Raw genomic sequence first — 24,250 nt, 5'->3', positions numbered from 1 at the left:
TTGTCAGCCCAGCTATTAAAGACAATTTCTAAATGGGCTTTATTAAAATTATATCATTCAAAGAACTTTCAAAACGAGGTGCATTCCATTAACTTGCTCTAGAATGTTCATTGGATACACAGAAGTTATCCAGGAAAATGCAGATCAATTGGGTATTGTAAATGGAGACACTCAGAAATGTGGCTAATTTTCTTTCTTATCCACTGAAGCAGACACAAACTCTGAAAAGGACCAGGTACCAGGGTCCCTCCCCACAGCCCTGGGCAGATGGACCACTACCACTCGGCTTCACGCTGGCTCATTTACTTAGTGTTTTGCAATCCTTAATGTGCACAGCTGGCAGCTGAATGCAGGTTTGATACTAACAGTTTAGACATCTTTAGATGTAGCAGATGGAAAATTTTACACAAATAAAGTAGGAGAAAGTGTGCAATTAGGTTTTTATCTGCAGTTACATGATGCATCCTCTGTTTTAGTTTAGAACATCACCTTAGTGGGTGGTCATGATCTTTCCTTATATCCAGGCCCTACCTTCTTGACACCACATTTGATGTTGGCTAAATGCCCAAGTCCCAAACTTTTGTTTTTGTTGAGTGTGAATGAAATAGGGAATGCAACAATCAGCAAAGCAAAAGGCATACCATCAGTGAGACTGTAACAGTCCAGTACATTATGGTTACATTCCTTGCTAGTTAAGTCACTATGGTAAAATCCTTGGCAGGATTTTTTTCAATAGTTTATTCATGATGTTCATTATTATGAGTTGTAAAGAGTATGAGAATTTCATTTTTAAAATGTCTTATGGAATGTATCACTTTCTTAGATCTTGTAGACATGCTGTGGAAACCATAACATAAAATATGAGTTACTTACAATAACTAATTTTAATCCCATCTGCTAAGTATGACAACATTAGCATTTCCACTTAATTAAAAACACCCTTAAAGCAGCAATGTTTTAATCACTCCATTTTATTTACTCTCCTCCGGTGTCACTTATAATTGTAACTTTTTATTTTTTAATAATGAGGGATTTTTTTTCTCCTTGCATCACACAAAAAAGTGCTGTCGATAATTAGCAGTCTTCTGTTATTAGTAGACTCAGGTGTCACAACTGTGTCTCATCCTCATTACAGTAAAAAATTTCACCTATCAGATTCATTATTGCTAGATAATGCGACTGAGAGCCTTTGCAGGCCCTCCAGAAAAGTAATTCAGCCAAGCAAAATTATCAGCTAATTATATTTAGAATCAAAAGCCCAACAACTATTTGCAGATAAATTGTATGAATTGAAGTGAATAGATCTGAATATTAAGATTCATAGATTTAGCAGATGATTTGTTAATTGGAATAAAAAGGTCATTTACTAGTCATTTTAACAATAGATCAATTGGAACCCTATTTATTATTTAACTGGTAGTGCATAAGAATTGAAATGATGAATAATTGTATTGTTGTCATGAGATGATCTTTTTTTAAAATAACAAAATGTAAACTTATGACAATGAATATATAAATTTCATTTATTTTAAAATAGTCCTGCAAGACAGTCCAAACAGTAAGGTTTAGCATTTTAACAAATCAAAAATATGACCAAAAGAGATGGTGGCTATTTCTTGATAAATTAGAAATATAATCATGAATAAGATAATCTACAAATAAAAGTTGAAATCTAAAATTTATAGAATTTCTCTTCCTAAATCATTCAGTACTATTCTTGTCTTACTATACAGTGTTTTAATTAGCAGAGGTTTTTAGGAATTGGCATGGTACATACTCATACAATGACTCAAATGTAAGTTGGCCCGTGATTTTCTTTCGGGGAACAGAATACTATAATTCAAATCCATTATTAAAAAGCAGATAACATGTGCACTTTCTGAAATGCCTGGGACTTCACTCTTTTGATTTTACGTAATTATAAGAGAATGTTCATATGTATTTGTTTTTCGGCTGGCACAACATTTGAAACTGAATGTCTTCAGATAAAGTGCATGTTTTCTTTGGTTCATGAAGGATATCATGGGTTTATATGCTCTAAACTTTTCATAATGCTTTATACTACAGTACAGTGTAGTGTACAGCTGTGCTTACAATAAGAATTTCTATGGGTGTATGTAGAGAAAAAAATATTTGGTATCAGTTTGGATTCTGAAACTAATAACTGGTAACTAGAACTTGTACCCTCCCACTGTGTTATCTCATAACTTCTATCATTTCTCAAGCAAAACTTTAAAACAGCATTTTTCCAAAATTTGCAGCTCAAAGTAAATACTTTTCCTTTAAACTAATTTCAGTTTAACATAATAAAATAGGGAAAACATCATCCATTTAAAACAGCTTAAATTGCATGTACTTTGTCACTGTAAATAAACAAGGTAAACATTGACATGACTTCAAATTATTCTTTGGCTGAAAAAATCTGCAGTTCAAAATAAATTCTGCCTTTGGTCAACATTTTGGATGCAATTCAAAGTTTCTCATAAAATAAACATATTTTAAAGAGTGTTTTGAATTTCACTGCATAATTTCTAGCCAACAGAAATGACAGTGGTATCCTTAAAGTTTATTATATGTCAGATCAATAGTCATTACTGGAATCTAACACAGCCATAGGAGAGGCCATACCTTCCTTCTGCTTAACCCTTACCACTGTGATGAGAAGGAAAACGCCCCAGAGGTGTCCATAGGGAAATCTTGTCTCAAAGTGAAACTTTCATGTCGGTTTGTTTAATAATAAAAGAATCCTTTCCTAATAAAATGGAAAGTGAGCTGAATTTTTAGTCAAAAAAGCAAAGTGTTCATTAAAGTAATCTTCATGAGAGTTTTTCAACAAAGGGAAGAGTTTTACATTCTGCATAATAACAAATCGTTCCGAAGCATGAGCTTAAAATGAAAATGTCCCATCACAACAGATTGTAAATTTTTTTCTGCTGCTTTTAAAAGTGCCTCGATCATTTCTACGGCTTCAGTGCTAAAGTTAAGTATTTGCTATTTTATTTAAACATTTTTTGAGAAATGAACATTCTGAGGCTTTGCAGCATTATTAAGAAAAGCTGTCCATACTTTACCATGTTGTTACATGTGTTTATCTGCTGATTATAAAATGTGTTAAACAGTATTTTAAAAACAAAAAAAAATGCAGCACTGCGCTTTGATTAATTCAGTGAACAAAACATATGCTGTTGGTTCTGTTCTATGAAATTCATATATGATCAATAAAATCTTTTAAAAGAGCAACTTTGGCTTTTAGGGCTGTACTGCCGACCATGTTTTTGTCCCAGCTAACTCTGGGCTCATACTTTTAACTCAGGCAAACCAAACCACTTTCTAGCTACGGTGATAATGTCTTTTTGATGTATTCTCATCCTCTTTCTAAAATTTCCTTAGGTTGGAAGCTGTTTATTGTGGTTGTTACCCCCTTTGTCCCAAAGATTTGGTTTATCCTGAAATATTTCCAGGTAACTGCTTTAATGCGTTTTTGTCCTGGTTGTGATTTAATACATGATTCATGCTAAATTAGAAAGTTTGAAAATAAACTTAGGCAGGAGCAATTGTTTATTTGGCAAGTCAACATGTTAGTGTTAAGGAAAATTTTATGTGTTTTAATACATTAGAGTAAGCTTATATTTACCATCTGTTCTTTTAAGATAACAAAAAAGCAAGTTTTCAAATAGCATTCTTCATTGTTAGCATACACATCCCATAATGATGGATTTTTATAAGCAGGTCAGTGCTGCTGCAATTGCTTACAGATTTTTTTAATGATATACACAGAGAGAAAAAATCAAGGACTGAAAGTCACACCAAATTATTTAAACAATTGACTAGTTAATAATATGCAACTGTTGTACAGGGTACATCCGGCTATAGTACCAGTTCTTTGAAAAAATTCTCATCACTAAATATATCACATATGCATTGTGCTACATTAGAATAATGTATTTTAATCACCCAAAGGAGATGTCTAAACAGCACAACTACACAGTCTTATTTAGCATTAAACATCCTTGTGAGCTGAGGTAACCTTATAAAATCATGCTTAAATAATGTAAAACACGAGGCGGCACAGAGCAATATGCATTTTTAATTAGTAAAGTGACTAATATCGAGTGTGTGCTTTGAGGTTTTTGTTTCATTAAAAATGTATCTGTTTTTCCTGCAGCTGAATATCTGTATTCTACACCTGAACAGCTTTCAAAAAGGCTCCAGAATTTCTGCAAGAGACCAGATATTATAAGAAAACATCTCTATAAGGTAGTTATTGAGAAGAGATTTACGTGGTATAAATGCCATATTGAAGTACAAAGAAAAATCTTTAAAAAAAAACATTTAATTAACATACTAATGTTTAAAGGAAACATGCAAGGGAGGGATATTAGTTGTTACACTAACAAGGATTAATTAAACTGGATGCCAGTTGTATTAACCTAGGTCTTATGAAATACGTGCACTTAATGCATGGTACATGCCTTTTTTTTTAATTTATTGTTTTCTAAGATGACTGTCCTTTACATTTAGCCCCAAGAGGCTTATAAAAATGAACCTGGATTAATGTAACTCATTAGTTTAAAAGGAAATAAAGGAAAGATTCTACAATTATACTAATGAGGATAAGCCTTTCTTCCCATCATAATGAAATCTTCAGTCCTCAAAAATTCAGGTGAATGACATCAGTGAAGTTTGGTGTTCATCTCTGGACTACTTTAAAAATGACTTTCAGAAGTTGAATATTTCCCTCATCCAGCTTAATAACATGACATGACACTCCTCTGTTTGTTTAGAATTAAGACTGTGGGTCTCATCTCTGAATGGCAAAGGCAGAAGGAAAATCATATATATAAATAGCATCATCATTCAGTCCCCTCATTCATTATCATTTTCCCCTTATTTGAATCTGGAATTTTACATTGTTGAAATAACACACAAAAAGGCCCTCCTGAAAGTCTAAGTAATTGAAGTAGGATAAATCTGCTTTATGAGTTTCGAAGGTGGCTCTAGGCCATGAGTAATATACCTTTTTATATTCTTTGAACATAGCATCCTCATTTTACATAAATTCAGTATAGTTTACAATCTAGCAGTTTATAATCTAGCATATTTTAATTTGCCTATGTTAATGTATAACCTTCTAATACAGTTCTCTGCCTTTTTCTCTCTTTTCTTTTCTCATGTCCTAAAATACATATTTACATAGTGATACATCAAAACATGACTTTGTTTCTCCAGGAAACAGTTAAACTTCGAGAAAAAGGGAGAGAACCAAAAATGCAATTTAACACCCAATTTCAAGCTCATTATCTTTCATTGTCTATTAACTTGGCAATGGTTCAGAAGGTAGCTCATAATAGTTTAAAATGCTGACTGCACAGTTCCCGGCTTCAGTATCACTCCTTGAGTCAATACTGTTGTATCGTGCACATGTGAAGCTTCACAGAGAAGACGGTCCCCAAGCTTTCCCCAAACATTTCTTAATTTTTAAAGTTCAGTAGCAGTTTTGTTTATATAAAGTACTTATTGAATAGTTCCCATGTGACTGTCCAAATATGCAGATTATGAAAATTGAGGAATTAGATTTAAGTCTTAGTACAAATGGATTTATTTTCTACATATGACACACACCTATTTTCATTGCGCTCACCATTAAATTATTGATATTTTCCTTCTGGTGAAGTTTTGATGAGGTATTTAGAGATGTATTTCTACCATCAAAATTTATCAGTTTTTAATATTGCTTCAGGTTAGACCTTATTAACTCTGTTATTCCACATGTGCGAATTTTTAACTATTTCAAAGTTACTGCAACAAGTTGTCTCTAGTTAGAAAAGAAAGCAGATCTCCAGTTGAAATATTTTAATACAGTTGCTGCCATAACATTGCTGTAACTATTTGTTTTACAAACAACTTCTGGAAAAATTCTGAAAGAATGTTAGCTTAGTGGTATGCTGTTAATATACAAAATCATTCCTCATACAGCTAAAAATGTAACCTATACATTAAATGTTGCTTCACTGAGTTATATGAGAGTACTCACATATATTTTCAGTTTGTACATCATAAAATCCTCCATCTCAAAATTTTATAAATAAGCAATTCATGCATAAGCATTTTAAGAATTTATATGTAAAATTCATTTTAAATTATTTTTACCCTGGTTTTTTATGATAAATCTATACTTTCATATATGTCCTCATTCATAGATCTTCGTGATATTGTATCTAGCAATTAATCTCAAAAATGAAAGAAATTAGTCCCAAATTACAAGTAAACAAAAACTTTTATGATACAATTATGAAGAAAAACTGGCATTTTACAAGGTACTCAGTTATAAATCACAAAGAAGGACCACAAATTTGTTTGTTGTAATAGGATTTTGATACAAAACTGAAAAAAGATGCCTTTTAAAGATATGGTAAACTATGATAAGTTTTTACCTTATGGTTCTATAAATGTACAAGTTTTCAGGTAGCATTTGCTTTCTTTAAATACTAGAGATTTTTTTTTCCTCCAAGGACAGCTTTTTACCTACTTTTCCTATGGAGCAGAAGAGGATCTTTTTTGTGTTCTGTGAAAAAGAATGTGGATTTTTTTTTAAAAGATTTTTCCCATTGGGCAGTGCTGTTTTGGTTTTATAAAACATATGCTTCTAAGATCTAAAAGGATAGAATGTCACTGAATTTTTTAATTTGTTCCTTTTACATTTTTACACCTTACTCTTTTTTTGTTGTTAAAAGTTTACATTTTAAAATCGTTTCACTTCTTATCATATAGAGTTCACTTTAGGATACAATTTTTCATATGGATTCATACTTAGAAATTTAATGACTAGAATAAGGCTACTAACACTTGGCTTTCTTCTCACATGAGACATTATACTTTCAATATGAGTGAGAGTTTTGGGGCTATAACTTGAAGCAGGATTTAAAACAGAATGCTAGTAACTGAAAAGCAGAAACAGAATTTACTTTTTTTCTTAAAGTGACTCTACTGCAGAACTCTGTTCATGAATTCTTCCCTGAAATTATTTCAGGCCTGAAGTATTTAAATTCACCATGCACAAGTGTGCACTCACTAACACACACATAGGCACATGCACACAATTTTTCTTAGGCTCTTTAGAGAAATCCAGTGCATGCCAAAATGAAGTATTTCCTAATCATAAAAATCTAAAACTTTTCTCAACTTAAAAAATTGGGGCTGGGATTGTGGCTCAGTGGTAGAGCACTCACCTAGCATGCATGAGGCCCTGGATTTGATCCTCAGCACCACATAAAAATAAAATAAAGATATTGTTTACACCCACAACTAAAACAAAATATTAAAAAAAACAAAATGTGAGATCACATCTTAAAAAGTTTGATCATTGACTATAACTTTCTTAGAATGTTGGGATGCATCCTTCTCTTAAGTCAAGCAGAGGCATGGACCATGAGCTTACATATAAAAAGCAGGTTTCAATTCACAGAATCCTAAGAATAACTCCAATACAGGTCTCTAGAAATCATAAAAAAAAAAAAAAAAAAAAATCCAAGGATTTACTTCCCAACCCAAAGAAGTCTATAACATGACATTGTATTTGTTGGCCTTACTTATACTATGTGATATTACTTACTGAAAATCTCCAACAGTGTTTGAGAGCAGACTGCATGCTTTTAGAGAACCTTCGATTGTTTCATTTTAAAATGTTTTAGAAAAGCATTTATAGATAGTCCCTTGTTACCAGCATTGAAAACAGAACACAAGTACAAATGGAGCAGTTGTAAGGAGGTGGACACCACCTGGACCAACAGAAGAGATGTCATTCCTGCACTATTTCTCATTTACTTTTATTTACAAATTGAGCAATATTCTGTGCAGAAAAAGGGAGAGGGAGAAAGAAAGAGATACTATTCTTTCTTCTGCTTTTTGCGAGTGACCTGCAGTTTTTTTTAAAGGTTTTTGAGGTGATAGCTGCTGAGTTTTAGTTTGTTCTTCAAGTTCCTCAACATTCAAGAAAACTTTATAATCTGATGTTATTTGGAGGGGAAAAGAATTTTCAGATTTCTGCCTAAAACCAATTTCAAACAGTGATTGAGATTACAATTCAAACTCGATGCCCAAAAAAGCCCATTTGTGGTTGTCTTCATTATGTCAGCTACTTCCATCCACACCACGGCCAATCTACTTCAAGTTCCCTTCAACACACTGGTGTGTCACTTGAGAGGAGTCTTCTGAGTTTATATTCTCAGTGTAAACAAGGTGTTCCTCACTGGCATGAACACAACTCCGAAGTCCTTACTTTTTCCTTAAAAATGAAAACTTAAATGTTTAAGACATTTTAAGAAGATATAAAATCTCTCAACTGCACCAGCAGAATTGAATACAAAATTTGTCTCAAGCTCTGTTTTTCTCTCTCATCACTATCCTGTTCTTCCTTTTTCCTCTCCTTTTCTTTCTCCCTTCCTCCCTTCCTTTTCTACTTTCTCCCTCAATTTTATTTAGTTTGGGTTTCCTTTGATTTGCCTAAACAAAATAGAAGCAATAACCTTTAGCACAATAGATGCACTTTGCCCAATTACGATCAGTTAGAGGTTTTTGTCATTCTCTGCTCCTCTTTTGCAGCCTGACTGTAGGTGATTTTTTGGCTTCTATATGATTTATCTGCAAATCTAGAAGAATTTTTTTTTTCAATTGTAATAGCATTTTCCCCCTGAGGTACTGCTGTAATGAAATAATGAATATAAACACATTTGAAAAACGTGAAGCACTTTATAAATTCCCAGTAATAGTAAGGGCATTTATCTTGTGTCTTTACCACTTAAAAATAAAATTTGCATTAGCAAAAACATTCTTTAAGAGTGTCATGTCTCCTGTGTTTATAAAAGTTAAAATTTGGATGATGAACTTTTAATAACTGTCATCCATTAACATAAACCAGGAAATATATATGCAGCAGAATATACCCATTTGCAAAAACGAAAACAAAAACCAAAAAGTTTTCTCTCATAGTTGGAAACATAGCGACACTTTAAACCAATCAGAAACTGGGATTTCCTGAAGTGGTAGAACTCAAGGACCATTTACTTGGTAGCTTTTTGAAATATAATTGACGTAAGTGATGCAAATTTGCAATATGAATTTTCAGCCTTCTTTGGTGTTTCAGTGGTTCATGCTTCTTCATTACTTTCTCTTCTCTCCTTCTCCCTTGGTACAGGGTGAAATGGCTTCATTTTCTTGGGCAGCCCTACGTGGTAAATTCAGGTCTCTGCTTACAACAGAACCTAGGGAAGATTTGTGACAGATGGGACTAAGTCACAAACTTGCAGCCTAAGGCAGAATCTGAAGAACTTTCCAGAGTGTGCCCATATTTACCTGATCAGAGAGAAAAGAAAATCTGCAGAGGAAGCCGAGCCTGGCTGCTTGTCATAGCTGACACAGAGCCATCTGCCACAAACCTGTGGCGGCTTCAGATCTCCAATCCCTGCCACCACCCCAACTCAAATTAAATACAGATTCCTAGAGACGTTATGATGGTTACACATGTCCTCGGCATCACATGTAGGAGACTGTTCAAAAAAAATATGTGGCCTGTTGTATAACCGCACTCATGTATCCCATATGTGGTGCCACATTGAATTTCCGGTTGAATCCGTTTTTATCCTTTGTACTGGATGACATGGTGCCTGAATTCTTTCTTTTTGCCGACACGATGGCAGCCAAACTGCAGCTTCAAACGCTCACACTTGGCTGGGTTTCTACCTAGGTTGCCAGGTTATCATCGGAGCCTTCTTGTGTCCTCAAAGGGCCACAGGGCCTGAAAGGAAGATCAGAATGCTACTGGACTAATTGGGCAGCCATCTCAGAATTGTTTGTGGGCAAAGGGCTGCTTTAGCACTTTTCTTTTAGCAAATTAATGACTCTCTGGCACAGGAGTTTTTAAGTGAAGGTATTAATAAGGAGTCTGGCAGGTATTCCCATGATTCACAGAGTTACATTTGCATTTAATTAATCTTAAAGAAAGTTGCAAGATAAACAGCTGTAATTCGGACAAACATGGCAAATACAGTCAGTGGATCCACCTCACCCATAAAATGAATACTGAGATACTTATTTTTTTTCCAGGAGTAAAAATAAAGAAATGAAAATACTTCTAAGAAAACCAGTAATTTTGATACAAATATTCTCCAAAAATATTTTTAGCCAGCTACAAATGTAATCTTTTCAAGATAAATCACTTATGATTCCAATAGTCAAGCTGCTGTATTTGTTGATGCAAAGATGTTTTGAATGACTAGATTGTAAAATAAATTTTTAATAAAGTGCCCACTGCAATTTTTAATTAGCATATTCATTTACGTTTAAGTGTGCGCATCTAACTCTATGTTTCTCACTGAACATTTTCCTAGTGTCAGAGACAACGAATACAATTGTTTCTTTTCCGGATGAACAAGGATCTGTTTTGCAAATGTTTGTAAGATATTATGACATTTCCAAGATTTTCTTTGCATTCTGGAAAGCAGGAGGTAAACATTTGTAGTCATTAAGGTAAAGTCTGTTGATAAACCATCTTCTGTTTACTGACAGGTAAATTGTAATTTTCCTAGCTTTTGAAATGAATAACTTCTATACAGCAAATAGTGAGTAGCAGCCAGGGAGAGGTGGCTAGACAAGGGCCAAGCCGGCTCTCTGGTTTCTGGAAGGTCTGAGCAGTCTGTAAGCAGTGGCACAGAAATCCAATAGGGCCCATTTGACAGGTAGCAAAATCAAAAGCAGGAAATAGATCAAGGTTAGGGAGACACACACAACCTTCAAGAGAGGCAGACTTGCAGACCAAAGAAAGCAGGAAGTGAGAGTCCATGAGACCTGGAAATTTTAAAAGAGGAAGAGTAAAAAGCAGAAACAACAAGCTCTGTCTTTGTCTTTAAAAAGAGACTCCTCTCTCTATTCATTATGAGATCCACAGTGTATGATGGGCCACCACACCACTGGCTTCTGGTCCTGACTTACAGGGAAGTAACTAAACAAAGTACCTCCTCACTCATGAAACAAGGGATTCAGGAACTATTTCAGAAGTCCCTTCCAGTCTAAGACTATAGAACCTGAAATCTAGCAGAGGTAATTCCATTTGAAAACAAAACTATGAAGATATAAATAAAATATGAGTAAGATGTTTATAGACACTTCTCTTGGGCACGATTATACTTTATATTATACTCTAATGAGATAAAACAATCAGAAAGGTGCTGCATCACAAATGACATCTTCTCGAGATAATATAAATCTCACAGCCAGGAAGTGAAGTTTAGTTTTATTATCTTGAAAATAGTGAGCTCATATTTTATGGTGGGTAAGATCTTAAAGGCAGCCTGATGGTGCCTCATGCCTATAGTCCCAGTGACTCAGGAGGCTGAGGCAGGAGGATCATGAGTTCAAGGACAGCTTCAACAACTTAATGAGATCCTGTCTCAAAATAAAAAGATAAAAAGGGCTGAGGATGTGGCTCAGTGGTTAAGTGCCCGTAGGTTCAATCCTCAGTAGCAAAAAAAAAAATCTTGTATACACATCCAATATCCATATATGTTTGCCCCCTAACTGATAGGGCAAAAAAAAGCATTAAACATCTAAAATATTTAAATATTTTTATGATTTTGGCAAATATTATACTGAAATGTGCATTCATAAAATCAAATGGAGTTTCACTTTCAACCGTGCCCATCATTCTTCCAGGATAAAAACTTTACATTAAAATTGTTACTTATAAAAACAATGCTGTCAGATTTGGCATTAGTGCACCTAAGCAATAGAAAGTTTTATAAATGTATCATTCTGAGCATTTAAAAAGATGCGTGTGTGTATGTGTGCGTGTGTGTGCACGCGCGCAAGGCACATGTGCATACTCGCCCATGTACCTCGCGACCCCCGTTAATAGATATTTTCTTGAAGTCAGCGAATAACTAGGAATACAAGTTGACTCATTAGTTCCTATTTCCCCTAATCTCATGAAAGAGATCACAGATAATCCCATTATTTCTTGTTTTAAGTATGTTTTTTGAAAATTTTTGTCTTTCTTTTTTTAACCCCAATTTAATGCTCACTTTTATTCTTTTAAAAGTCTGCCTGTTATGAAGAACTATATGCGATGTCTAGGATGTTTGCTCTAAACTTGCTCCATGTTTCTGTAATTATAATGGCACACCTAGTTCTTAACCTACATTATTTATGCCATGTTGATCAGGAACAGGTCAAACAAACTTTTTCAAGATGTTCCTGCTTTAGGAAGTATCCTTCAAATATGGTTAAGTTTAAATGTCCTGTTCTTATTCTCAGTTCTTCAGACATTCCACGTAAAGATAGCAGCAAAATTCCTAAGTAAACGGAAACCCTCAGTCATAGAATGCTGCATGAATTAATTTAAACACCTTGAAATGCATCTGGAAACAAAGATTTAATTTTATGTTGAAGGTGTTAATTACATTTGATATTTTTTAAAGTAAAATCTGTTTTTTTAAAAAAGCTCTGCTACCCAGAAATCTTATGAGACACAAAAGAAATTTCACTTGTCTAAAGATATTTTCTGAGTGATAAAATCGGTCTTCAGATGATATTCCATTCTGTCCTTTAATGCTGATTCTTATTCTTCAATAGACTATTGACAAGTATTGCCCTAACTGCCTTTCTGTTTCAGTGGAAAAGTGGGAAATATTTATTATCAGATCTTGTACTTAGCATTGAAGAGAGTATATTATAAACCTTTGATTTAAACAGTTTTAAACCTGTTTCATTTTAAAATCTCAATTGAGATAAAGGACAATTAATGCTTCTGTAACATACCTTCCCTTAAAGATATTCATTAAAACATAATTGGGAAAGTTTTATAGCATGCAAAGCAGTTCTATCTAGTTCTCAAAGATAGGTGCATGTGATTAAATTATTACCCAAAAAAGATAGGAATTAATATTCCATTGTGTATATATACCACATTTTCTTTATCCATTCATCTGTTGAAGGGCACCTGGGTTGGTTCCATAGCTTCGCTATTATGAATTGAGCTGCTATAAACATTGATGTGTTTGCATCACTGTAGTATGCTGATTTTAAGTCCTTTGGGTATATACCGAGGAATGGGATAGCTGGGTCAAATGGTGGTTGCATTCCAAAGATTTAAAGTAATGGTTACTTCAGAGAACCAATGAGAACAGGGCATATCAGGGGAAGAGCCACATTCATTGGACAATTAACTAGTACTTAAGTTAGAGCTATAAAAACTTTAGGAAGCATGTAGTTAGTTTTACTACATATATCTTCAACATTTCCTGACATTCTAAACTAATGATGAAGTCAGAAAACCATCTCCCTCAGACAGTGACAGAAGCTGCTCTGACTGCCAATTGGGAAATCAAGGTCTTCACCTCAACCTGAACCAAATCACACTACGGAGAAAGTCAGATTTTGACAGTCCATAAGTGCCTATTCTTGAGGCTGCTGATCTCCATTTCTATTATAGATGCAAGATGGAAAACTACGGCTCTATAACCCTTTTGAGGTGTAATGAGAGGAAGAAGAAGATAGATAATAAATGGGCACGGTATTTTTTACTCTGAAAAATTCAGAGCTGCATGGTAGAAACTCAGAGTTCTCAGCTCCTGACCACACTGTCCATTTCCCATCCTCATTATACCTGTCTCTTTCCCCCTTCAGACCAAGAGTATCTCTCTGATTGCCACTAACTCACGGGAAGGTAGCTTCCCTACTATCTTCAGGATGCCCTCACTGCATGTAAGACACATATGGCGACGGACCAGGATCCTCATTCATCCTCAGCCCAATTTTCTTAAATTGAAATTTGTGAATCAGCTCTTCAGGGGACATCACATTAGCTATCATTACCTGAGTACTTCCTTAGTCTCTCCCATAACTCTATGATCTGTCTTTTTCAACCCTAGGGGAAGTCCCAAATGTTTTCATAAACAGATTATTCTTGGCAGAAAATCTAAAATGTTTATATTACTTTCCCATCAGTTACTGTACTTAAGTAGCAGACCTAAGGTTGAGTGCTAGAAGATGTGAGTTCCATTAGGAATATATGCTTATGTAACTTTTCTCCAGGAAGTCCTTTGTATTTAAAAAAATTTAATGTTTCCAGTATTACTTTCACAATGAGAAATAGTGAAGCATCATATAGCAGCATATTTAGGAGCCAGGCATTTTAGAGAAATGTAAAGACTTTTTTTTTTTTTTTACAAGCCTTTCCCTACATGGGATATTGTCATTGTCACCTGTGTGCCTTTCAGAAAGCACCAAGTTCAGTGTGTATGACTTAGTTGGATCCCTAGTTCTCTTCCATTTTTATCCCTACTGGGCCAAAAGGGAAAAAAGCAGCAGAGGATTGCCTTGCGGTTCACTTTGTTAGTGATAATAGGAAAATGAGAGACCAATATTTAAGTGTTTATTTTAATACTCTTATTCAGTCTCCACCACTCCTTGTGTTCTTATACTGTGCTGCATTCATTCATAAATTTATAAAACATCTCTGGTCCTCCTGGTAAGCATTTGTTTTTGTAACCTCTCCATTTGAGACAGGGAAACCGGGGGCCTAAGGAGAATTCGACCTTCTTTGGCTGCTGTGTTGTTAGAGGCAGGCCTAGAGTTTCCCAAGGCTATTTCTCTAGGGTATGGTCCCAGTCCATGTTTGGATCAGTCCTTAAAGAAAAGGAGAGGGAAAACATTTGTGTCTACTATTTTCCCCCTTTTTTTCTCCTACCCTTCACTATCAGAAGAAACATGGAATAATAAATTGATAATACGTATTATGAATTGATCTCATGCCTTACCTGGCTGTATGTGTACTCCTAATGACCACCCAAAGAGCAATGGAAAAGAAGTGATTTCTAGTACTAGAAAGTCCAGCTCTGTGGCACCTGTGATATGTCAGAACAACTGACTCTTCTCTGTTGCCTTTAAAATCATACAATGGTGAGTTAGTTCATCCATGTAAATATAAGACTGCAAGAGGAGAGTCGTGTTCTCACCTGATGCAGAGGGCTGGCAAGCAGAGGGAGCAGGTGGTGTCAGCAGCATCACCTTTAATTGTGCAGTGCTGGGCCTGCTTCCTCTCATCCCAAATAGATAACCCAGAATTACATCTGAGACTATTTCCCAGAAAGAAAAGGAAGGGGAGGGATAACCTAAAAAGAAGATACTTCTAATATGGTATTAGAGTGTAATTCAATAGGGAAATTTCTGCTGGAGATATGAATTTCTGTAAAAATGGGTTTTTTTTTTTTTTAAAGGAAAAACACTGATACATCCTTAATTATAGAGTAATAAATACCACTGGTATATTATCTTCTGAATTTCCTCACACAGATATCAAAGCTTGCAGCTGGTTTTTGCAAACTGACTAATCAAGTACAATGTAAGTATATTACACTCGTGCACTTACAACACACCCTCTAACTAAACAGCATCACTGAGCACCTTACCAGGAGAAACAGAGCTGCTCCCTAGGTGGAAACCTAACTTAGCACGTAGCTTTGAATGGTGACTTAAGAACCATAGTCAAACCAAAATGCCTGTCCTTGCCAGGAAAGGCATTCCAGAGGCAAAGAGCATGCCAAGTAAAAAGCCTTTGCTTCAGGATTATAGAGGCAGTTCTGAAAAGCCAGCATAACTTAATGATCAATCAGGAAAATACAGAGCAGTAACTACACAACTGAAGGATGCATAAAAATGTACAAAGCATTAATAGTGGAACAGGGAGGTAGAATGGGATTTTACCAGAAAGTACTAAGCTCTTAGAAAGCTCCATTTATTGCCTTCAATCTAGGCAGCAGAGAGAAAGAAACATGGTCAAAGAAAAGTATGTGAACAAATGTGGGGGGTAGAAGAGGAAATGAAGGTTAAACAAGGCCAATATGATTCAGAATAAAAGGGAGGGAGCAAAGTATAAGGAGCCAGCTGCAATTACTAAATGTTACATTGGAGAGCTGAAATTGAGAGGGGAGTTCTGGGTATTTTACTAAGTGGATGAATGTCTTCTTCCTTGTGTGTCTGAAGTTACAGATTTTAATTTATTTGGTGCAGGGATTTATTGTGAAATTCTTAATGGGGGTGGTAAATAGAGACAGTCACAAACAGGAGAAAAGGTACTTTCTATCAACTGAATTCTAATAAACAGGGTTTGAAACTATGAACAAGGGTAAATGGGAAAAAATTAACTCATGATAATAGAACTTAAAGGGAAATAAGAGGTACTTTCAAAAAAACAAAAAAGATTTTAAAAATCCCACATAGATGTGTGAAGCCAAGGGTTTGAATGACTTAGGAGCTAGTTTTATTGCCATTCTCCTTTCCCCCACCCGTTTAAAAAAATAAATCATAACTCTGGCATTCAAAAACCTACTCATGAACATCATTTATTAATATAAAATAAATCCTGTGCTGCTCTTTGGTGGGTGGTAAGAACACAAACTAACAACTGGCCTAAATCAACGGCAACAGGATGATCCAATCAAACATAAGAAAGTCATAAGAAAAGAAAAACTCCTAATTTGCTCTTTTACCTTATTTATTTTACTGCAGGATAAAGCCAAAAAGTGGAGGGGGTGTGGCTACATCACAGGACTGGATATCTTAAGGGAGATTTCTGAAAGTTTTCCTCAATATGTATGAGGAGGAGGAGAAGGGATTGAAACCTTGTGTTATTTGCATCATTTTGTTGATTTGCTAATCTACTTTCTGGGAAGTCAGGAAAGAAAGAAGGCGCTCTGCCTTCTGCAGTTGAAGAAACTTCATCATGGTCTTATTCGAGTATGCTGTGGGCCTGTCATCCGATTGGCAACTGGTCCACAGATACATTGATTCAGGCATTTGTCTGGACAATAATGTTGGGATCGTTTAAATTAAGAATATGAATCAGAAGGTATTAAAAAATTACTGATATGCAGCTACTAATCTTGAATGCAAATAGTGTTTGGGGAAGAGTGGGAAATCACTTATCTGGCACTGCGTGAAAAAAGACTTGGGGAAAAAAAATTCCCAAAATGCTATGGGGAAAATGTCATTGGTGAAAAAATACAATTGAAAAATGGGAAAACATCATCTATAAAGAGGAAGTTGGGTAAAATGACTAAATAGTGTGGCCTTTTTGCCATCAACCTGGTGCATCATTGTGTCAGCAGGAAGTAAACAGATTGCTAACAGACAAACCCTATATTCCAAAGTTGACCCAGCAACAAAAGGAAGAGAATACAACGGGGTGCAATATATGTTGGTTCAGGGTGATTCTCCAAGGTCATCTGCTGTCTAATTTTAGTGTTAGCAATGAGGACACAAAACTAGAAATTTGTAATGGTCAGTGAGTAGGCATTAGAGTCTGCACATTTCTCTGTCTTCTATGCAGAATTCAGGACATTGTTGAGTTGAACCTGTCTCTTAAATCTCAGGGACAGAGTGGAGATTGTTTTGAAATCATGATTAATTAAAACGAACAGAATCAAAGCAAACATCTCTCCTTTTTCCATTTAAGTTGCAGAGCCATAGAGGGGAACTTGTGCTCTCTGGTGCTTGCAGCTATGTTCTCTGGCTTTCAGTCTGTTTGGCTTTCCCCCTGTATTTCTAATGCTGAGACACCAGGCCAATAAAATGGAGTCTACAAAAATTGCAAAACAATTGTGTGTGTGTGTGTGTGTGAGAGAGAGAGAGAGAGAGAGAGAGAGAAAGAGAAAGAGAAAGAGAGAGATCTTCGGATTTTACTGAAGATAATAAATTGCAACACTTTTAAGCATCAAATTTTAAAACTTAAAAATGTATGAGTAATGAAGTTTTAAAGAAGTAAAATGTGCTTGAGCAGAGTATCTATAGTCTTTTTTATTCTTTTTTTTTTTTTTTTTTTTTTTTGGTAAGAGATTCCCCAGACCTCTGAGTGCAGCTGTGATTTGGCCCCAGGCACCACCTACCCAGAGTCACTACCTAATTCATTTTACATTTTGCACACATTATAAAAGTCGGGGGAGAAAAGAAGGGACCCCATACCCCCAGCGTTCTGTGTTTCTTTTTGTCGCGGCCATCAGCTGACACTTGGAAAGTGTGGTGTACGGTTTTGCCTTTAATCTGTAATTAATGATCCCTTGAACGGAGCTTGCTACCTCTTTTCTTCTCTCTCTGCCTCTCGGGTCTTCCGCCCTCGGTCGGATCTGCCTTTATGTGCTGCAGGCTGGGGTTTCTGGGTGTCTCTAGGCCCGGCCGGCGCCAGTGGGGAGGCGGCTGGCGCAGGGGACTCGATCGCTCAGCGGCGGGAATGCTAGATTTACCAGGAGTGCGCACCCAGGCACCACAGCCCCGAGACAGCGTGTGCTAATGTCGGATCCGCGCGCCCACCTAGCCCGGAGAGGAAAGATCCGCCTGGGAGGTCAGACCGGATCCCGGCCCTGGGAGTCGCCCGACCACGGGTCCGAGACCCCAGCTCTTGGCGCCAGAGCAGCCGAGGAGCCCAAGTCAGGTCCGCGTTGGCACCCAGCCTCGACGCCTTGCTCAGTCTGGTCCAGAAAGGGGCGGCGGGGGAAGTTCTGCACATCTGATGGCCCAAGAAAATGAGGAAGGGGACTTTGAGGTCACAAAGTAGTAACCAACCCCCTCTCAGCGGCTCGTGCGCAGCGGCAGCGCAGAGCGGAAAGCCGAGTACCTGGGGCTTGTCAAAAGATGCAGGCACTGCGAGCTCGGGGCGCTGGTTGCCGCGGTGGCCGTAGCGCTCACACCCACGCGGACACCCTCACACACCCGCACTGGCACGCGCACGCTGGCGCGCGTACACCCCAGCACGCGCACATTGGCATGCACACACACTGGCACGCATCCTGACACGCGCGCGCCGACACTCAGGCTGACACACGCACACACGGCGGGTGGCCCACTCTTGTGCAGGCTTGAATATTCCCTGACCGACATCTCCGAGAAAGAAGCGCACCCTGGGCAGCGCAGAACCCATATCTCTATGCCTTTGAGTCTTTCATAAATTCGGTTCCTTGAGTGGACGGTCTCAGTTCTTAGTAAGTAAATATGATGAAGACGCACTAAGCAAAAAGAGAACAGATTTCAACACCCTCCCCACAAACCCCACACACACTTTTTGAAAACTTTTTACTTAAGCAGACCCCAGGAGAAAGTGGTACAGAGATTCTGGCTATACCTTTTTCAATACTCTCTTTCTGCTTCTAGTATTTTTAGAGGTGTCTTTTAAATCCCACCCCCTGGGCACTTACTTTTTCCACGTCAACCCTGTATTTTGATTACAAACTGTTTCTTCTCCTATCCACTAATTGTTAATTTAGAGCTAGTAAGGAAGAGTCATTACAGGGGATTTGGGCAGGAGACCATTTAGAAGCATCATGTTGATTTGTCACTCATTTGCTCTAAGTTTTCAAAAAAACTTGGGAAAATGTTTGATACTTCAAGTTGTTTAAAAGTCTTCTCCACACTACTATTATTATTTATCACTAAGTATTTATTTGGGCATACATACTACATACTCCTACATTGTAGGTCAAGAAGTAAAAAATGCCCCTTTTCTCCCCAATTTCTGCCCTTTCCCCCCTTCTATTTATGCAAGTTGTAGCATAATTTTCTCACTGTTTTTTTTAAACCTGTAGAGACTGTATGCCAAAATGATTCAAACCAGTGACAAAAGCATGACATCTATCAATCAAGGTTTTCCTCCTAACACTTGCATTATTTCTCCAAGGGTAGGTTTAGAAATATGGGTGAGTGGTTTGGTTCAAATAAAAGAAAAGCAGTCTAAGAGTAAAGGGAGGTTGGGAGAGGGTGGACCCCATAAGCTTACCCTTGGAAAGCTGAGCAAGAACACATGGGAAGTGTACTTAGAAGAGACTGTCTGTAAACAATGATAATCAGGGCTTTCAAAATCTTAAAACGGATTGAAATATCTGATTCATTATTTATTCATCACAGCACAACTTTGCGAATCTGAGAATAGTGTTTGGAAACCGAGTGCCTTCTATTTTGTACATCAAATAAGCAGATGGGTCTCCATTCCAAACTGTGGCTAAAGGGTTAAAGCTATAATTTTAGAAAAGAATCTCAGGAAATGACATTAAGATCTGATATATTTCCTTTTCTTTCTGGCAATACTATCCCCCAAAGAAAAATATATATACTTATTGATATCATGATAATGTTTCCCATTCTGAGTACGAGTGTCAGACTGATTCCCGTTTGTGTAAGTGTTTTTAAAACTGCGAGGACACTTTCACTACTATGAAAGCTGATGAGCCAATGAAGGGGAACTTCTTTTAACTCCATAATAGCAGGTTACATAGTAAATGAACACTGATGGTCAAATAGCCAATTATGGTATAAATATCCGTTGTTTACAGAGAGGTGTTAAATGAGCCTTTGGAGCACAAAGGATTAGGCCCATCTAAGCTACAATTTGTTCTTCAACCCATTATGCCTTCCCTTAAAAAGGCCAGTGCCATTGTAGGTAATGTGCACACAGAACGTACTTCTCTATGTTGATTTTAGTTTGCTTTATTTCAATGCACACTGTTGTTTACTTTTTAAAATTTAAATAAATGTCAGCTTTGTTATAATTTCTATGTTAACAAAGCAGTGAGCAAATCCCTTGTATGTTTTATAAAATATTATTGTTTAATTCACATAGTTTAGAAATTCCAAATGTTGAGAATAGGAAGGAGGCAAATACCATCTGTTTATAACTATGATGCATCGTAATATGTGTACTTTTAAAGGAGGTTTGGTCAATCATGCCACTATTTTATCTGCTCAGAATATGTTGAAGATTTAAAACGTAATTTACAGGATTACTTTTAGTGGGTTGCATCCAACTGTGAGTTGTAAAGAAATCGGTCTCTTCTGTTTTTCTCAAATTAATCATGTACAGCCCCAATTAATGGGGGCTGTTAAACGTGTCACTTTTTGCTTAGCTCCAGAATTCTTCTAACTTTGGCTCAGTCCACCTTCTTGGTGCTGATAAAAACTCCAAGGACAAATGAAACAAAACATTCCTAGCTGTGTCTTTCTGCCAGGAGATAGTCACTTAGAATGGGAGGCAGGGTATGGTAGCTAATAATTAGCTAACATCAACCCTGAGAAAATACCTGTGAAATACCCTTTGGTAGTGGGATGAAAAACAACAATTTGACACTCCCCATTTTAAAATAGTACATTCTTGTCCCTGAGACTTCTGATTTAACTTACCTTTTATTTCAAAGACATCTAATTGCATACCATGTAACAAAGGGAGCACACTTAGTTGCAATGGATGAGCAGGTTCTTTAAAAAGTCACAAACTCAAGTTATTTAGTTAGAAACTTCCCTCTGCAAACTAGAGTATCTCAACAGCTAGGCCTTCAATTCCAGGCAGCCATAATTCTGAAGTCCAGAGGTGATTTTCGGGTCTCACACTATGGGGTCCCTCATTTAGAAGGGAAGAACCTAAGATGAATTCAGATGTCCTGAAAAGGAGTTGGAAAATGTGATCAAACATTTACTAGCACATGATGGATGGCTTGATTGATTTTTACCAAGGTAGGATCAGTAAAAAACTACATCTTGAAATGTTTTTATAGATAAACATATGTAGAAATACAAAAATAAACTCCCAATAAACTGGACATGTTCTGGATGTTTTCTCGGTAGAGTGGTCAATGAAAAAAATGGTGCTGTACAAAGTGGTCTCTTTGTGCTATTTAGAAATATTTGTTTTCTCAAACATTTTAGTTTCAGCAGCTTCATATAAAATTATAGCAATCCATAATTGAGAACATTAAGAGTACCTCATCATCCAAGTAAACAAACTGACCCATATATACTTTTTTTCGATCTAATTTTACATTTTAAAATCTGTTGTTTTCTGTCTAGCCAACTCTCCTCTCAAATGCATCTTCTGTGTCTTCATTTTATGGAAATATGCTTAAACTTTATTTTAGAGTAATAAGAAAATTCCAGAATCCCTTACTCTCCATAATTCCTGAAATATATGAGTATAAAGGATAGAAAAAAGAGAGTGTACAAAAAAGAAGGAGGAGGAGGAAGAGAAAGAAGAAAAAGAAGTATGAAAAACAAAGAAAAATGGAAGAAAGGAAGAAGAAAAGATGTGAGGAATAAACAGAAATTAGAGAAAATGGAAAGGGGGTGAGAAAAGGAGAAGACAGAACTGTGATGAAAGTTTTTTCATGAAAAGTTATCAAAATTGCTTTGAGTGGATACGTCAACCATTAAAAGCATCATCATTTCCAAGTAAAATCTAAATTGTTTCATTCGGATGTTAAATAGCTAAGAGAAACTCTAAGTGAACTTTTTGTTACCTGTGGACCAGTTTTTGCACTCAAGCAGGACATTCTTTCGTGAAGTAAGTATTCCACATCTGTATTCCCATTGTGGGAGACAGGGAAGAACTAGAGGCATTCACTGCTTTTAAGGCATTTATGATTTAGAAATAAGCTGTAAATAGATAAAATGAATAAGACCACATATAATGTACTGTTTTATGTTGCCCACTATAAATGTAAAAATGAAGGTGCTTTTAAATGGAGGAATTATTCAGGCATGCTTTCCTTCTGAGTACTTTGACTAGAAGTTAATTTCTAAGCAAGTTAAACAAGACTAAAATGCATAAACCCTTTAGAACTCCCAAGCCTAATGAGTTACAGTAGATATATAATGAACATTGAAATTGGCATGTAGGTGTGCATATCTTGATCTCCTTAGAGGCTTGGGCTCCAAGCAATGACCTGCCATGTACATGGAAGTCATTGTGACAGTCTTGCTATCTTGGCAATCAAGTCACTTTATAAAACACATGTTAATAAGTAATTATAGAGTCCTGAAATACAGCTATGTAACTTAACCATTATTGACTGGGCATTTATAAGCATCATAATAAAATTGGGTAAAGGACAAAAAGAAAGGAATTAAAAATCAGAAAAGAAATGTATGCAAAACATAAAATTCTTCCAACTGAGCTAAAACATGCCAGAAGCTTTTTTTCATCTTGCTTTTTATGAAGAGTAACTGACCCAAGGAAAAGTCAGTCGAGGACTGCAAATAAACAAACAATAAGGCAACAGCAGCAAACATTGTTTTTTTAAGGAGAGAATACAGAAAGTACTAAATTTTAAAAATTAAGAATAAAAGACATAAAATTTAATACACACAATCAATAATAAATATTCTTCAGTTTCATATGATGGCTAATTAAGGGGAAAGTCCCATGTGGAAAATTCAAAGATGAATATAATAAGGTAATTAACTCTTTACTCTTTTAGCTTTACAGGAAAGAGAGTAGGGTAAGACTTCTTTTACATTTAGACCTGCAGCAATCTCAGAGATCAAATCTGCCTCTACAAAAGAAATAAAATGAATTCTAGTAGCTCTCCAACTCAAGTGTAAGTCTTAACTCTTGGCCCCGTTCTGACCAAGGCTGTGTATCTGGATTCTTTGTTCTTTGATGAAATTCTTGCCTATCAGAGATAAGCTGCAGGTGGGTTCTTGCATTGTTCTGGTGGACCTTGTCCTTTCTGAATCTATTATCTGGTATCCAGTCTATTATATGTGGAAGCTCTTTATAAATTTAGATGCACTTTTTAAAATCTGTGACCATCTAATTTAGTCTTTATATGCTTGTGTCATAGGCAAGCCATAGCTTTAGTTACAAACTTCAGAAGGACAACCTCAAACCACACTGCTAGTAAGTTGCAGAGCTGGGACTGGATGCCTAATCAGATGGGGCTCAGTTTCCTCCTTTGCCTTAGACTGGATTCCCTACTTCCTTCCTCATTTGAATTGTGATCATAGGAATAAATTACAATCGTAGTCCTTGTACTGGGTGAGGAAAAGGAAGGAGAGCAGAAGGACGACTCAGCTAAGAAGGAGTCAATGAAGAAGACATCAGGAAAAAAGAAAGCTTCAGGTTTTTCTATAAGTAGGGAAAAGTAAGTCTTTCATTAGCTTCCTCTTTGCTTACAGAAATTAGTGAGAAGTACTTCCTAAAATTTGTATCATATAGAGGAAAATCTAATTTCAAAGCCATCGTAGCGCTTTGTGCTTTAAAGGATAGCAATCTGAAGTAGAGAGTACATTGACAGATCCTTACTGAGTTCCTGGGCATTCATGAATGGGCCACAAGCTGGATTTGGAGTAGAAGATGAAGGACTAATCAGCTAAGAAACCACTAGGTATTCAAGGAGACTGTAAAAACCCTAATAGGAGAGAAATAGGATGGTCAAAGAATAGA

At 36.3% G+C, this 24,250-nt stretch overlaps 1 protein-coding gene across 15 annotated transcripts in view; it reads left to right on the top strand.

Annotated features, from left to right (window-relative positions):
* Positions 1 to 24,250, top strand: part of GTDC1 (glycosyltransferase like domain containing 1) — a 536,746-nt gene that overhangs the window by 473,568 nt on the left and 38,928 nt on the right. For 7 of the 15 annotated variants that reach the window (XM_079135656.1, XM_079135657.1, XM_079135654.1 and 4 more), the window contains 3 exons: positions 3,391 to 3,461; positions 4,166 to 4,257; positions 15,346 to 15,450. In XM_079135656.1, the coding sequence (XP_078991782.1) occupies positions 3,391 to 3,461; positions 4,166 to 4,257; positions 15,346 to 15,435 (253 nt within the window). In that variant the 3' untranslated portion in view covers positions 15,436 to 15,450. Of the gene's footprint in view, positions 1 to 3,390; positions 3,462 to 4,165; positions 4,258 to 9,193; positions 10,325 to 10,385; positions 15,308 to 15,345; positions 15,451 to 24,250 lie in introns of those variants that run through there. The other 8 variants (XM_079135655.1, XM_079135664.1, XM_079135658.1 and 5 more) reach the window with 5 other exon arrangements.

This window comes from Sciurus vulgaris (genome assembly GCF_902686455.1).
Source record: "Sciurus vulgaris genome assembly, chromosome: 3".
NCBI classification, from domain to species: domain Eukaryota; kingdom Metazoa; phylum Chordata; class Mammalia; order Rodentia; family Sciuridae; genus Sciurus; species Sciurus vulgaris.
The sequence above is the reverse complement of the archived record's forward strand: the minus strand, read 5'-3'. Positions and strand labels throughout refer to the sequence as shown.